The 16209-nt window shown below is 39.9% G+C and overlaps 1 protein-coding gene across 3 annotated transcripts in view; it reads left to right on the top strand.

Moving 5' to 3' along the window:
- REPS2 (RALBP1 associated Eps domain containing 2) overlaps positions 1 to 14598 on the top strand; it is a 200979-nt gene extending 186381 nt beyond the window's left edge. For all 3 annotated transcript variants that reach the window (XM_011940240.1, XM_011940239.1, XM_011940241.1), the window contains 4 exons: positions 974 to 1057; positions 2095 to 2240; positions 5709 to 5814; positions 14213 to 14598. In XM_011940240.1, the coding sequence (XP_011795630.1) occupies positions 974 to 1057; positions 2095 to 2240; positions 5709 to 5814; positions 14213 to 14281 (405 nt within the window). In that variant the 3' untranslated portion in view covers positions 14282 to 14598. The remainder of the gene's footprint in view (positions 1 to 973; positions 1058 to 2094; positions 2241 to 5708; positions 5815 to 14212) is intronic.
- Positions 14599 to 16209: the final 1611 nt, after the last annotated feature.

Below are 16209 nucleotides of genomic sequence, written 5' to 3'. Positions count from 1 at the left end.
TGCCTGGCCTCAGAGACATTCTATTAGTGACGTATGCCCCTTCTCCATAAAACAACAATGATGTGTTCGGTGTGCTAACAACATGGCTTAAAAAAAATTTCTGCATTTTTATAAAACTCAATACAAAATAATACTTCAAACTGCACAGTCATCAGAAATACACAGTTATCAAAAATGCACACACTTCCCTTGGCATCCCCAGCGCCTTCAGCTTTCTGTGCCTGCTCTGTTTTGGCCTCTGCATTTTCTGCAGAGTTATTCCCCTCCTTGCCAGCATGGGCTTTTCCCTTTTCCCCCTTTACCTTCTTTCCCTTCTTCGCAGGGGCCTCTGTAGGCTTGGGCTTTGGAGGAGCAGGTTTGGCAGACAACCTTGCAGATCTTCTCTGTGGTTTGTCCTTACTTTGGTTTTGTCTCTGTTAGCGTCCCCTTCAGCCTTTGTCTTGGGCGTGGTGGCAGCCACTGCAGTGGAATGTAGGTACTGGATCCGGGGATGCAGCAGCACGTGGGCTTTGGTTGGCCTGGGAGATAGTTCTTACTTCTTCTTCACACTGCTCATAGAGTATTTCTTTATTAGAAATTTAACATTTAAAAAAATCAGAGTTTTTAATGATGATGATTGTTTTTGTTGGTGCTCAAGTTAAAATCTTTTTTTCAACCCTGTTTTTCTGATAAGCCTTGTTATTTTTAGAGTTTGTTGTTGTGAAGCATTAGTTCTTTAGCAATACATACGTTCAATTACAGAAGAAATTCCCATGATCCCTTTTCCTAAGGTTGAACAATCTGAGAAGGAGGGTTAGTTAATAGCAACATCTATAGGAGGTTTTTCCCAAGGATCAGCAGACGTAAGCATTCTTGGCTGCAACTTGGCCTAAATCAGTTTTCCCTTGGTGACTATCTTCCTAAGTGCTCTTTATTATATATTTAGGTGATTGTGTTTTTGCATTTCTGTCCTCTCTCTGATCTCTTTCTACAGTCTGAACAAGTGTCAGAGGCCGAGTTACTCCCACAGCTGAGCAGAGCCCCATCCCAGGCTGCAGAAAGTAGTCCAGCAAAGAAGGTAAGGTCAGCCTGAGGATGCTGTCAGATGGCATTGCGAGTCCCACCCATGGGCTTCTTATCTTTATTAGCTGATCTATTGTTTTAAGGTTTCTGTGTCTTGAAATGAATGTCAGTGATCCAGATTTCCTAGACTGTGGGTTCTTTGTGAAGACGGGGGTCCTGAAGATTCCTGGGCTTGACCCTTGATGTCATTTTGTACATGACAGTACATACTCAACCTCCTTAGCCCCGCAGCTAAACGTGGTGGCCTTCTTTATGGCAAGAGCAAAAAGGGCTGTGGAGGGGGACAGATGTCTTTAACAAAACCCCATCCACCTGCTAAGCCTCTATGAGTGCCTCTTGGAGTGGGGTAGTCTCTCCTTCTTGGTCTTTGTACCATGGTTTCCTCTTGCGTCATGGCACTTTCACCTGGCATCTGCCCAGCCATGCCATTGGGTCACCTGTCATTTACTCAGTAAGTACCCCTCACTCATCATGCTCTCCATTCATCTCCTCACCCTCTTCTTGTCCTCCAAGGCTCTTCTCCCTTCAGAGAGAGTGGGCCTTGGACTCAGGAGCACAGGTGAGGTAGAGTCCTCCAAGGAAGCAGGCCAACTGTGTCCTTCCATAATACACTGTGGCTCTTTTTCTTGACTTTATGTAGGAATTGGGGATGGAAGAATGATGAGCATATGATTAAGACCTTTAAAAACTTCCAAAGCTTAGGTTTTAAAAGGCTTCAGAGTGAGGCAGGAGCCTATCTTGTCTTCAGTTAGATAAGGCCCCATGGTGTGAGATGCACACGGGATCTGTGTGAGTTTCAGGTGACAAGAAGTAATAGACTTCTTGAAACATTTAAAAAGAAAAAGAAAAAAGGGAAGACTACTGGGCTCTGATGCCTGTGTCCCCCCAGTTCTTGCTGAGCCATGGGTCAGTAAATAGAGTACCCTCCTGATCTTGGGGCTGGGGCTAAAGGAATGTGGGACACTGGCAGGAAGAGTGGAGGGAATATTTAAATGTTTAACTTTTAATTTTTATTTTGTTTTAAATCCGCAGGATGTACCGTATTCTCAGCCACCATCAAAGCCCATTCGTAGGAAATTCAGACCAGAAAATCAAGCTACAGAAAACCAAGAGCCTTCCACCGCTTCAAGTGGGCCAGCTTCTGCAGCAACCGTGAAACCGCACCCAACAGTCCAAAAGTAAGTAGACCACATAAACAAGAGCAAGGTAGGAATCTCGCTCTGAGATGTACACAGATATGTAAATGTGTTGACATTTACATGCACACCAACAGAAGGATTTCATGGTTTTAAGTTTTTTTTTTTTTTTTTTTCATGGTTGTAGGTTTTATGTTGCTCATCTCTGTGATGGGATTCAAGCCTCCCAGTCACACAGAAGGCTTTATAAGCTATAGGACTTAACCTGACCTAAAGGGGCAGGCAAGTCCTAGGCTGTGGTGTTTGGTTTGGTTTGATTTCTTTCCCTTCCTCTCACCTTCCGTTGTTTCCTACCCCTCTTCCTTGTGAGGGCCCAGATTTTCCTGGCAAGACGACAGTATTGTAAATGGCAGTTTTGCCTCTCTGCCCATGTTATCTCCTTTTCCGTCAGGGCAAATGGCTAGCTCCTTCACCCACAGACACACTTTCAGTAGGTGTGGTGTGTGATGGTTTCTGTTGTTGGTCGCCTCAGCACAGAATGGATACATACAGAACTTCCATTATATTTATCTAACCAGCTGGAACAGGTATTGGAGGGAGGGTGGAGACATCTGTGGACATGGCCAGGGACTGAGACAATGATGCTCTGGACAAACTATTCTTCTCTGTAAAACTTTGGCTTTGAGAAGAGCCATCACTTGCTTCAATTTCTTTGTAGTGAAATTGAGGTAGGTGTTGAGGACAGAAACCTGCTCCTGTCACTTGACTGTAAGTGAGCCTGACTGGTCACTAACATAAATTCTCAAGACCCATCATGACCCTGCTTTTGGGGTCTTGCAGGTCTCAGATGCTGCTGCAGATTTTCTTCTGCTTACACTGTTGTAGAACAAAAAGCAGCAGGTTCTGTGGGAGATGTTAGCAACTTGTCTTTGAAGCCAAAGTCCCGTTCTGAATCTCTGCAGCCCTCTCCTTCAGGCGATTTTCTTTTTTCTCAAATGGACAGGTCCCTGGTGGTATAAGTCCATAGAGGAAGTATATTTTGTTCATCACATTCACCGAGAGCTTTGACCATCTTCCAGCCCCTGTTAAAAGCCTGGAAGGTGAATCCCTATCAGGAACAGAGATGGCTCAGTTTTCTTCCATGTTCTACCCCAGCACTCCACTTTAATTTCAGCTTCATGTTAATTTTAGTCCTCAGTGGCTTAACATTCTCCAGAGTAGTTGTCAGAGCATCTGGTGGAGTTCATACAGAGATCTTTTCTTTTTCTCTTTTTTATAACAGCTTTATTGCAATGTAATTCACATAGCATACAGTTCATGTTTTTAAATGTACAATTCAGTAGTTCTTAGTTTATTCACAAAGTCATGCAACCATCACCACAATCTAACTTTTGTCATGCCTAAAATAGTATCAGTGCCCATTAGCAATCCCTCCCCGTTCTCTCTTTCCCCCTCAGCCCCTGGCAACCACGAATCTCCTTTCTGTCTCCATGGCTTTGCATATTCTTGTCATTTCACATAAATGGAATAATGAAAGGTGGTCTTTTGTGACTGGCTTCTTTCACTTAGCATAATGTTTTCAAGGTTCATCTAAGTTGTAGCATAAATCTGGACTTATTTTTTTATGGCTGAATAATATTCCGTTGTATTGATAGACCACATTTTATTCATCCATTCATCAGTTGATGGACATTTTGGTTATTTCTGCTTTTTGGCTCTTAAGAGTAGTGCCACTATTTGTGTACATGTTTTTGTGTGGACTTACGTTTTCATTTCTCTTGGGTCTGTACCTGGAAGTGGAATTGCTAGGTCATGTGGTAACTCTATCTTTAATATTTCAAAGAACTACCACACTTTTTCATAGTGACTGCACCATTTTATGTTCCTGTTGGCAATGTATGCGAGTTCCAATTTCTCCATTTTGTCAACACTTACCTTTTTTTTTTTTTATTACAGCCATCCTAGTGAGTGTGAAGTGTTATCTCATGGTTTTGATTTGCATTTCTTTCGTGGCTAATGACATTGATCATCTTTTCATGTGCCTATTGGCCATTTGTTTATCTTCTATGTGAGTAGACATAGAAATGTCTATTCACACCCTTTGCCCACTTTTAATTGGATTATTAATCTTTTTATTTTTGAGTTATGAGTTCTTTATATATTCTGGATACAACTCCCTTGTCAGATATATGAGAAAATTGAGCCATCTTTGTAAATATTTTCTCTCATTCTGTGGGTTGTCTTTTCAATTTCTATTTATTTTTATTTTTATTTTTTAGAGACAAAGTCTCACTCTGTCACCCAGGCTGGGGTGCAGTAGCATGATCGTGGCTCACTGAAGCCTCGAATTCCTGGGCTCAAGTGATCCTTTCCCCCTCAGCCTCCTGAGTAGCTGGAACTACAGGCATGAGCCACCATACCCAGCCAATTTCATTTTATGTTTTGTAGTGACGGAGTCTTACTATGTTGCCCAGTCTGGTCTCAAACTCCTGGCCTCAAGGGACCATCCTGCCTCGACCTCTCAGAGTGCTGGGATTACAGACCTGAGCCACCGCACTCAACCAATTGTCAATATCAATCAGATCTGTAAAGTGGTCACAGTCCGTTCTAGTTCAGTTGCCCTTGTCTAGAACCCATCTCCCAGTGATGGCACATATGGCTGTTTTTCTAGGAGAACATCAGTTGCTCTTTTGCTCTAAGAATTCGGTGTTTCTTGCTGTGGGATGAAAGGTTGTAGATTATCCCTGTGGTAACCACACTGATTTATCATCCCAACCATGAACGGTTTTGAGAAGTAAAGAGAGTGTTAATGTACTTATACTGAACAGACAGTTCAAATGGAGATTGTAATGGGCACAGTAGGATGCGTGGTCACTCTGGTTATGCCTGTTCTGTGAATTTGCTGTTAATTGGGACATACTGGTATTAAAACGTTCTGTATTTTTCTCAAGTGCCACAGATACATGCTGGTCTATGCACATACACATGAGTGCACATTTATGCACACACACACTTATACTTAGGCATTCATGCCTAATAATAAATAAGGTAGAGGTAGGTAGTCTGGCTAAGTTAATGTAGAATTTTTGGGAAAAAGAATGTTCTTCTATTATTTTCCTTCAGACTTGTCCACAGGGGACACCTGCAGGTCTTTTAAGTGCTATTAATTCTTACACGAAAAGGGCATTCCAGTTAATATGGTTTGTCAGGAAGAAATACTTATTAAAATGTCTTGGAATAAATGGGACACAAATGTTTGAAAAGGCCCACTTCAAAGCTTTTATTCAAGTTATAAAATGGGAATTACTTCAGGTGTAAATAATTCATCCCAACAAATTTGTTTCATTTGGTGTCTGTCTGCCTGACCGCCTGTGAATATGAGATTTTATTTTTGGAGCCCTGTGTTGTTAACCACTTGTTAGTTTAACACCTCTCATGAACCAGATTCTGACCCTCAAGGGTTCAGACCTCTAAGTCCTTTTTCACTGAAGTGTTTGTGCTTTTCTGTAGGCAGTCTTCCAAACAGAAGAAGGCCATTCAAACTGCTATCCGCAAAAATAAAGAGGCAAATGCAGTGCTGGCTCGGCTGAACAGTGAGCTCCAGCAGCAGCTCAAGGTAAGGAATGAGTCCCAGATTTGGATGACCAAGCTTTTCCCTGGCTTTTAAAAAGTTTTTTTTTATTTAATAGACATATAATAATTGTACATATTTATGGGGTGGGGTGCATAGTGATGTCTCCATATCTATCATGTACAGTGATCTGATGTGACAATTGGCTGACCATTTAGTTCCATCCCTGTTGATAAGACTCGCCTCTTTGTTCTCAAACCCTTTTTGGAAGGTGGAGAATTACTATATTTAAGTTTCACGGGTTGGTTCTTGCATAGCCAGAGGAAGACTAGTGACTTTACTATGTAGGCTTCATATTGTGTGTGAGTTAAAAGGAAAGACAATCTATTACGAAGGCTGTTTGAAGCATTCTCTGTTACCCAAAGCTTCTGGGTAAGCCCTTAATTATTTACATCCTCTCTGAAAGAGAGGACGTAAATTCTTATTTCAGTAGAAGGAAGTGGCCCTGGTACTATCAAAGGCTGGCTCCTCCTCTGGTACCTTGCAAATGGTTCTATTTCACCTTCTCAAGGACATCACCCTTGTTTCTCTTCATCATTACTCTCCCCTGTATTAGTTTCTCAGGGCTGCTATAACAAAAATACTACAAATATGGTGGCTTAAGATAACCAAAAATGATTCTCTCACAGCTCTGGAGGCTAGAACTCTGAAATCAAGATATTGGCAGAGCCATGCTCTCTTCAAAGGCTCTAGAAGATAATCCTTCCTTACCTCTTCCCAACTTCTGGTGTTGCTGGCAGTCCTGGGTGTTCCTTGGCTTATAGCTGCATCACTCCAATCTCTGCCTCTGTTGTCACATGGCCTTCTTCCTGTATCTCTCTGTGTCTGTGTCCAAATTTCTCTTCTTATTGTATCTTCTTATAAGGACACCAATAATTGGATTAGGACCCACCCTAATCTAGCATGACCTCATCTTAATTTGATTACATCTGCAAAGAACCTATTTGCATATAAAGTCACATTTACAGGTACTGGGGTTAGGACTTGAACATATATTTTGAGGGGACATGATTCTACCCACTATATCCCCCAGTTCTCTACTGGATCATTCACCATTCACACGTAAATGTGCTCCAGTATTGTCCATTACACTTGGCCAATTACTGCCCCATTTCTTTGGTTCCCTTTACAGCCAAGTTTCTTAGGAGTGGTTTTTATTCATTGTCTTTACATTCGAACCAGTGTTTTTCTCCTCCTTCCATTTCAGTTGGCTTTGTCCTCCTCCACTCACACCCGTCTTGGGGCTAAATCCAATGGGGCTGGGACTACAGGCGCCCGCCACCTCGCCCGGCTAGTTTTTTGTATTTTTTAGTAGAGATGGGGTTTCACCATGTTCGCCAGGATGGTCTCGATCTCCTGACCTCGTGATCCGCCCGTCTGGCCTCCCCAAGTGCTTGGATTACAGACTTAAGCCACCACGCCCGGCCAATATTATTAATTTTTTCAGAAGAATTCTACACAATTGATCATTTCCTCCTCTCAAATTGCTTTTATAACTGGTTTTTGATATACCACACTCTCCTGGTTTTCCTTATGCTTCACGGGTGCTTCCTGTTTTCATTTTCTGCTGTCTCTTCCTTCCCTGACCTCACTTTTATACCCCAACCTCATTTGCCCCAATACTTTAGTATGAAAATTTTCAAACATACAGGAAAGTTGAAAGAATAATAAGTGACTGCTTGTATAGACATAACTTCAGTTCTACAATAACATTTTGCTATAGTTGTTTTTAATCACATATCTACCCATTTATCCTTGTGTCCATCAGTTCATCTTATTTTTGACATGTTTTCAAGTAAATTGCAAATATCTGTATACTTTCCCTAAATATTTTAGCATGCGTATAATTAGCTGGAGTTCAATATATTTTTACAGTTTTTTCTTATGATGTAAAATGTTTACACAAAATGCATGCACAAATATTATTATTATTATTATTGTTATTATTATTATTTTTGAGATGGAGTCTCGCTCTGTCGCCCAGGCTGGAGTGCAGTGGCCGGATCTCAGCTCACTGCAAGCTCCGTCTCCCGGGTTCACACCATTCTCCTGGCTCAGCCTCCCGAGTAGCTGGGACTACAGGTGCCTGCCACCACGCCCGGCCAATTTTTTTGTATTTTTAGTAGAGACGGAGTTTCACCATGCTAGCCAGGATGGTCTCGATCTCCTGACCTCGTGATCTGCCTGCCTTGGCCTCCCAAAGTGCTGGGATCACAGGTGTGAGCCACCGCGCTCAGCGCACGCACAAATCCTAAGTGTACATTTGCTGAGTTTGTAACAAGTACATGTACTTACTGAATCCAAACACCCATAAAGATAGAGAGTATTAGCATCACCCCAGGAAGCTCCCTCATGCTCTTTCCTAGTCAATTCCTGCCCTACCCACACAGAGGCAATCAGTATTCTAATTTTTATACCATAGTTTTGCCTGCTCTATAACTTTATATAAGTGATGTCTTACAACTTATACTTTCATATAAAACTTCTTTCACTTAGTATTATGTTTTTGAGGTTCATTTATATTGTTGTGTGTATCAGTAATTCATCCATTTTTATTGATGAGTAGTATTCCATTGGTTGAATATGTTACAGTTTGGTTATCAGTTCTATTGACAGACACCTGGGCTGTTTCCAGTTTTTGGCAATTTGGAATAAAACTGCATTTTTGAATAAGTCTCTGTATGGACATATGTTCTCATTTCTCTTGGATAAATACCTAGGATTGGGATTCATAGGTGACATGGTAAGTGTATGTGGTTAGTTTCTGAGAAACTGCTAGATTGTTTTCCAAAGAGGTTGTAGCAATTGGTACTCCTACCACTAATGTATGAGAGTTCCAGTTGTTCCACATCTTTGCCAACATTTGGTGTTATGATTATTAATTTTAGCCAGCCCTGTAGTGATATAGTTTTTATCATCTCCTTGCTGACTAATTATGTTGACCACTTTTCTTTGTGATTATTTACCTTTCATATCTTACTTTATGAAATATCTTTTCAAATGTTATTTTTCTCCAAAGTAGTCTATAGATTTATTATAAAACCAATAAAAATCCCAGCAGGATTTTTTGTGATTAGACAAGCTAATCCCAAAACTTATATGTAAGGGCCAAGAAGCTGGAATTGCCTAAACAAATTTGAAAAGGAAGAACAAAGTTGGAGGAATAAGTTTACTATCAAGCTCCAGTAATCAATATGCTGATGCATAGATCAATGGAATCGGATACAGAGTCCTGAAATAGACCACATGAAAACAGCCATTTGATCTTTGACAAAGGTGCAAAATCAATTCAGTGAGAAAGAATAGTTTTCAACAATTGTTTTATAACAATTTGTCATTTGCATTTAAAAAAAGAGCCTTGATCTAAGCTTCACATCTATACAGAGATTAACTTGAAATGAGTCATAGACGTAAATGTAAAACATAAAGCTATAAAATTTTTAGAAGAAAACAGAAAAATCTTCATGATCTGAGTTTAGAAATAACACCGAAAGCACGATCTATAACAGAGAAAAACTAAAAAAATTGGACTTCATCAAAATTAAAACCTTTTATTTTGCCAAACATAGTTAAGAAAATTAAGAGACAAGCTGCTGAGTGGGAGAAAGTATTTGCAAACCACATATTTGATAAAAGACTTATGTCTCAATTATATAAAGAGCTCTTAAAATTCAATAATAAGAACTGTCCAAAACATCTCAATTTAAAAATGGGCAAAGGATTTGAACAGACACTTCACTAAATAATATATAAAGATGGCAAATAAGTACACGAGAAGATATTCAACATCATTAGCCATTCGGGAAAGGCAAATTTAAACCACAATTACATACCACTATACACATACTAGAATTGCTAAAACAAAAAAATGTGGCATCACCAAGTACTGGCAATTAGAACTCTCATTTACTGGTGGTGGGAATCCAGAATGGTACCACCACTCTGAAAAATCATTCAGTTTCCTATGAAGTTATACATACACTAACCGTGTGACCCAGCAGTCTCTCTACCTTAGTGAAATGAAAATTTATGTTCACTCAAAGATCTATATATGAATGTACATAGCAGTTTTATTCATGATAGCCCAAACCTGGAGACAACACAAATGTTCTTCAAAAGATGAATGAATAAATTGGGATACATTCATACAATGGAATAGTACTCAACAGAGAAAAGAAATGATACACAACTTGGATGAAACTCAGACATTATGCAGAGTGGGACAAGCCAGTATCAAGAGGTTATGTACTGTATGATTCCTTTTATTTGACATTCCTGAAAAGGTAAAACTATAGTGATGTGAAACAAATCAGTGGCTATCAGGGGTTATGCATGAGATGAGAGTTTGTATGAGTAGTCCCAGGGAACTTTTGGGTTTGGTAGAACTGTAGTGTATCTTCTTTGTGGTGGTGGTTACACGAATCTGTACACTAAAATAAAAAAATTGTTTTACCCTATGATAATTCAAAAAAAATTGTTTTTTAAATGTCAAAGTTCATTCTGTTTTATAAAACTTTGTATGTGAACTTGTTTTGTTTTGCATTTTGTTTGGTTTTGGTTTTTCTCCTCTCTCCCTCTGCTTTGGGGTAGGCCAGTTTCATCCATTGTTCTCTATATTTGGTGGGCCCTTTTAATTTGGAAACCGATATTCTCCAGTTCTGGAGGGTTCTTTATTTTTATTTTTCTTGTTGTTGATTATTTCCTCCCCCCTGCCTTCACTCCCATTTTTTCTCATTCTCCCTTACTGATATTCAGACATTGGACTTCTTAGCTTAGTTCTCGAATTTTCTCATATTTTCTCTTCTGTTTTCTTTTTCTCTTTCTTCCTACCTTTTCTTCTTTATTTTTGTCTATTTCCGGAAACTTAATTATATATTCTAAATCTTCTGTTGTTTAATAATCAATAATTTTTTGTTTTCTGTTTATTTTTGATGATATCCTATTCTTGTTTCATTGTCGTGATCTTTTTTTTTTTTTTTTAATTATACTTTAAGTTCTGGGATACATGTGCAGAACTCATTGTGATCTTTTTTTATGGTCATTTTTCTTTCTTCTTTTTTTTTTTCTTTTTTTTTTTTTTTTAATTATACTTTAAGTTCTGGGATACATGTGCAGAACTCATTGTGATCTTTTTTTATGGTCATTTTTCTTTCTTCTTCCTGAATAGTTTGTTTGTGTGTGTTGTGTTGTGTTGTATGTACTTTGTCTTAGATGCTTTCCTCCGATATCTGATGACCCTTCTTTGCTCATATTTAAAAGGAAGACGAAAACACTGATTGGAAGTTCATTGCACGTTGTGAGGCTTGTCAACTTTGAGCTTCACTGTCTGGCAGTTTGGCTCGGCTCTATAGTTGGGGAACCCCTAAAGGGAGTATGATGAGCTCTTTCCTCTTGGTCTGGTTGAAGTCTCCAGAGTGGAGACTGTTTTGGTCACCTGCATGTAGGGAAAGAGTTGGTTCCGTGGAGCAGGAGGGCTGTAGGTCTCAGCATTCCAGGATATTCATTCACTCTCCCTATTTCTGACCCAGTATCTTGTCCTCAACTGTGCTTGTTTCTTGCTAATTCAGATGCTCTCTGTTGTACCTTTTCAAGAAATAAACCTTCAGCGTTCTGCCCTGGTGGCAGGAATGATCTGGGGACCTAATTGCTTCTGAAACAGATTTTCAGCCAGCGCTTGTTTTCGCCAGCCCCCATGTCCCCTTATGTACTCCCACTTTCATAGGTATCTGGTGTTGCCAATTTGAGTCTTTCAGGAATTCTCCTATGTAAAATCAAATTGGTTCTTATTTTTCTTCATGTTAGCATGGGACTCAGCTTTCTTTACTTGATCTGTATGAGTGGAAAAGTTCAGTCTAGTGAGCAGAAGTCTGAAGAATCATTGAAACAGAACTATAGTCATAGCCCCTCAATTAATTCCCAGGCTAAGCCAGTTTATAGATCCAGAGCCTCTTGAATGATGAAGGGGCATGTATGTCTCCTTAAGGAAGGACCCCACTGTGCAGCCAAAAATTTATACTGTAAATCTTTCTCCTAGCCTTTCCCAAAGGGACCCTGCTGCCATTTACCAGGGTGACTGTGCATTAGAGGAAGGGAAATAATTAGACTTTTGGGGAATTACTAGACCCTGGCTCTGAACTGACACTAATTCCAGGAGATGCAAAGTGTCACTGTGGCCCATCAGAGTTGGGGCTTAGGGAGATCAGGTGATCAATGGAGTTTTAGCTTATGTTCATCTCACAGTGGACCCAGTGGACTCCCAAACTCACCCTGTGGTTATTTCCCTAGCTCTGGAATGCATGCTTGGAATAGACATACTCAGAAGCTGGCAGAATGCACACATTTGTTTTCCTGGATTTCCTAAGTCATTTACCATTCACCAGTTTGCCACTCAGCTTTCAAATTTTATTGCTATCATCTTGTCCCTTTTGTTTTCCCTGTCTTGTGGGTCCGTGACTTTGAAAAGTTGCTGTATTGTTTTAGTGGTGCTCCAGGAGGGAGAGAGTGTGGTACCCCTAGTCAGTCTTCCATCTTTACCTGAAACCTCTATCTATACTGTTTTGCTAGATGATGTTGTATGGTCTCATGGCTTTGAAGACCATTCATAAACTAGTGAAACCTAATTTATGTCTCAAGCCCTACTTCTCTTTTCCTCTGTGCTCTAGACTTGCATATATAACTTCTTACTCAATGTTTTCTCCTTAGATATCCAATACACATCTCAGATAATTAATTGTCAACCCTATCCTTGAAATACTCATTTCTTATCTAATCTTCTCGTTCTCAATATCACTACCAGCCAGCTACTTTATTCATACAAAATTCCCAGGAGTCATCCTCAGATTTTCCTTCTCTCCTCCATCAACTTCATCAGCAAGTCCTACCAGTTCTAGATTCAAGATTTATCTAGAATTCATCCACTTCTCCTCATCTTTATGGCTTCTACCCTGATGGAAGCCATTTTCATTTCTCACCTGGGTCCCTGCAGTAACCTCCCAGTTGCTCCCCTGCTTCCACTCTCACCCTGCTGTAATCCACTGTCTACACAGTAGCCAGAATGAAAATTTTGAATTTTAAGTTGGGTCGTGTTCCTTCCCTGATTAGAAACCCTCAGTACCACCCCACCTACACTTCCATACTCTTTCCTCTGCCCACAAGGCCCTGTATGATCTGACTCCTTGCTTAAATCTCTGACTTCATTTCCTGCCAATGTCTTCCTTGTTCCTTCTACTCTGGTCACACAGGCTTTTTGTTCATCAAATTCACCAAACTCACTCGTTCCTCAGGGCCTTTGCAGTTGCCATTTTGTCTCTAAAATATTCTTCCCCCCATATCTTCATATGGCTCACTCCTCATTTCATTCAAGTCTTTGCTCAAGTAGTGCTAACTCTGAGAAGGCTTCCCAGGCCACTCTCTCTCCTTTCTCCCAGATCTCCCTCTGTTACTCTCTATTATGTTATCTTATTTCCTTCTGGGAGTATCTTGTTCCTTAACTTTATTATCTTTCTCAAGTCATTTGAATGTAAGCCCTATTGCTCTGATCTGGCATATTCTTTGCTGATACCATCACAGCTAGAGCATTACCTCACCTGTAGGAGGTAGAAACCAAAAGACTTCTGACTGGGTGGCTACGAGAGCATGTGAATAAATACTTGTGAAGTTGTATACTGACTATTAGTATGCTGATTCTTCTGAATCTCACAATTCAGCCTTTATACAGAATTCTTTCCCACCTTGACTAATTCTACTTGAATACTTTTGTGTGTCCCCTCTCTTCCTGCCAGAATATCCCTTTTAGGCCCAAAAGTTTGAATTCCAAAATAGCAGATTGCTTAGCCTCTTTTCTGCCTTTCACCCAGATGTCGTACCTTACACACCTCTGCACGTTGTGCAGAGACCTGGATGAGACTTTGGTGGAGGGGCCACTAGCATACCTTTTTGGCCCTCAGACCTGACTGAGTATGGTGCTGAATTATAAGCCAGAGATTGCAACTAGAAATTTAAGTCCTGTTGGCTCACTGCTCAGTATTAGGAGTCTGTTTTTGCTTTCTGCTGTCTCCTAGTCTTTTAATTTTTAATGACACTCTCTACCAGCTACTGATCTTGTTAAAACAAGCTAAAACTAGGGCAGGGTGGTAGAGGGGAGTAGGTCAGTTTCATTTCATTGTCTTCAGAAAGGAGTTGAGAGATTACAAATTGTGAAGCCCCTTTTGTCTGGTCACCAGCATTAAATCTGGTACCTCCCAGTCTTCCTGTTCTTGAGTTATACAGCACTTGTATTTGTGGGTCCAGTTATAAGTTTCCTTTTAATATCTGATGAAGTAGGAATGAATTCAAGAAATGACCCCTTTGCTTTTTTGTTTTTCTTCTGTTTTGTACAACTCAGGAGGTTCATCAAGAACGAATTGCATTGGAAAACCAATTGGAACAACTTCGTCCAGTCACTGTGTTGTGACCCCCCATGGTTCAAGTGACAGTGGGTGACCTTATCTGCCAAGATCTTTCTTTTGAATGTTTTGAACCCAACTACTTTTCATAGATGTTTGACTGTGTCAAAAGCTGTGAGCAGCAAAATATAATCCATATGAACTTTTCTCTTGCACTTCACTTGTATGTTTTACTGTGGTGGAAAAAATACTTCAACTGATTATCACACTTGAAATGGCAATTATCAGTGGAATTTGTCTCCTATGCTTAAGTACTTCTGCAAGGTATTAGATGCTGCTCCTTACCAAAAATCAGTCTTCTAGCAAATAAAAATAACTTAGAGCATTATTTATTTAAAGAATTTATGTTTTCTATAAAACCTTATAACCAAGTACCTTCAGGATGTGTGTAACCAAGTACTTTCAGGATGCTTTTTATATGTATATCACATACAGTAGGTTGGTTTCCTGAGTAATTGGGAATTCCAACTAGATAGTCATTGGTGTGACCATAATAAAAACAACAATAAAAGCATCAGATTTAGACTGGCGCTGTGCCCTCTACCACTATATGCCAAAAAATTGCTTCTCTAGTGCCATTTTGATATTATATCTAGCTATAAATAATACATGACTATTGTTTTTCTATTGAATGTCAAAGACTTACTGGGTCTTTACACCTCTGTAAAGTGGAGGTTTTGGCAATGAGCTATTTAACTTGGCCAAGCTAGGCTGTCAACCCAAACAACTCAGTCCTTTCATGTAAATTTTTGGGCAAGAGAAGTCTGCTTTGACTGCCTTGCCTGACCAAATTAAATAAATAGTTACCAGATCTCTACTTTTATCCTGCATGGGATAATATATCTGTAAATGCATGAGTTTGGAAACCACCCATCAAATATGAAAGGCTGATGAGACTGTTAGCATTGATAAACATTTGTTGTTTGAACCCAGGTATCCAAACTGGGGAAGAAGGGGAAATGGTTGTTACCAACAATCTCTAGTAGTTATTTTATTCTTTATTTTAACCTGGATTGCAAATGTATTGCGTATGAAGAGATAATGAAAGAAAGTGGTCCTCATGCTGGATGTATGACTGTTTTGTTTTCTGTAAAGTGTATTCTTGGGAAGTGATTGGTTTATATCAGATTCAGAGGAGCCCAGTTAACTCCAGTGTAGGTGACGTAAAACAGTAAGCTCAAATTGCAGAAGCAAGTATCCTACAGAAATTTAAGTAGCTGCTGCTTCTCCTGAAAGCCCAAGTTGAAAATGGGAGTACAGGGGCACAGGGCTACTGACCCTTACAGGGCATGCCAGTATTAACACCACTTTGAGAGACTAATGGCAAGAAATGCTGTCTCCTGTGCATTTTACTAATTTCCCCATTCTTAGGGTAGCAGGGTGGGAGTGTACAGGGTCTTTTTGAAGCAGTTTTGGATAGGTGTGCAATATGTGGGATTCAGCCTTTGATTTCAATAGAGCTGAGAGCTTTTAGAACAAGTAGGCATTTATTTAATGTTTCCTTAGTCCATTGGCAAGCTTTATCAATAGCTTAATGGCAGAGGATAAAGGCTCAAACAGATGATGTTTTTCCACAGAAAAACAAATTGTTGAATCTATTCCGTGCATATTTAAGGACTTTTGAATTGGTTTTGAAAATCAGGAAACTTGAACTATTTCTCTATTCCCTTTTTTTCTTCCCCATTTGCTGCCTTTTTTGTTTTTGTGGGGGAAGGATGGGGACTAAGTTTAAACTCTTCCGAAGATTATGAATGGGTCAGCGTAAATTTTTAGGCAACTGCTTTTTCCATGTTCTGAGATCTAGGGGCTACAATAGATTTTATCAACAGTGTTCTTTTTTTTTTTTTTTTTGAGATGGAGACTTGCTCTGTCGCCCAGGCTGGAGCAGAGTGGTGCAATCTCGGCTCACTGCAACCTCCGCCTCCCGGGTTCAAGC

Source organism: Colobus angolensis, unplaced genomic scaffold (assembly GCF_000951035.1).
Source record: "Colobus angolensis palliatus isolate OR3802 unplaced genomic scaffold, Cang.pa_1.0 Scaffold188, whole genome shotgun sequence".
Taxonomy (NCBI): Eukaryota; Metazoa; Chordata; class Mammalia; order Primates; family Cercopithecidae; genus Colobus; species Colobus angolensis.
This window is presented reverse-complemented; position numbering and strand designations above follow the sequence as displayed.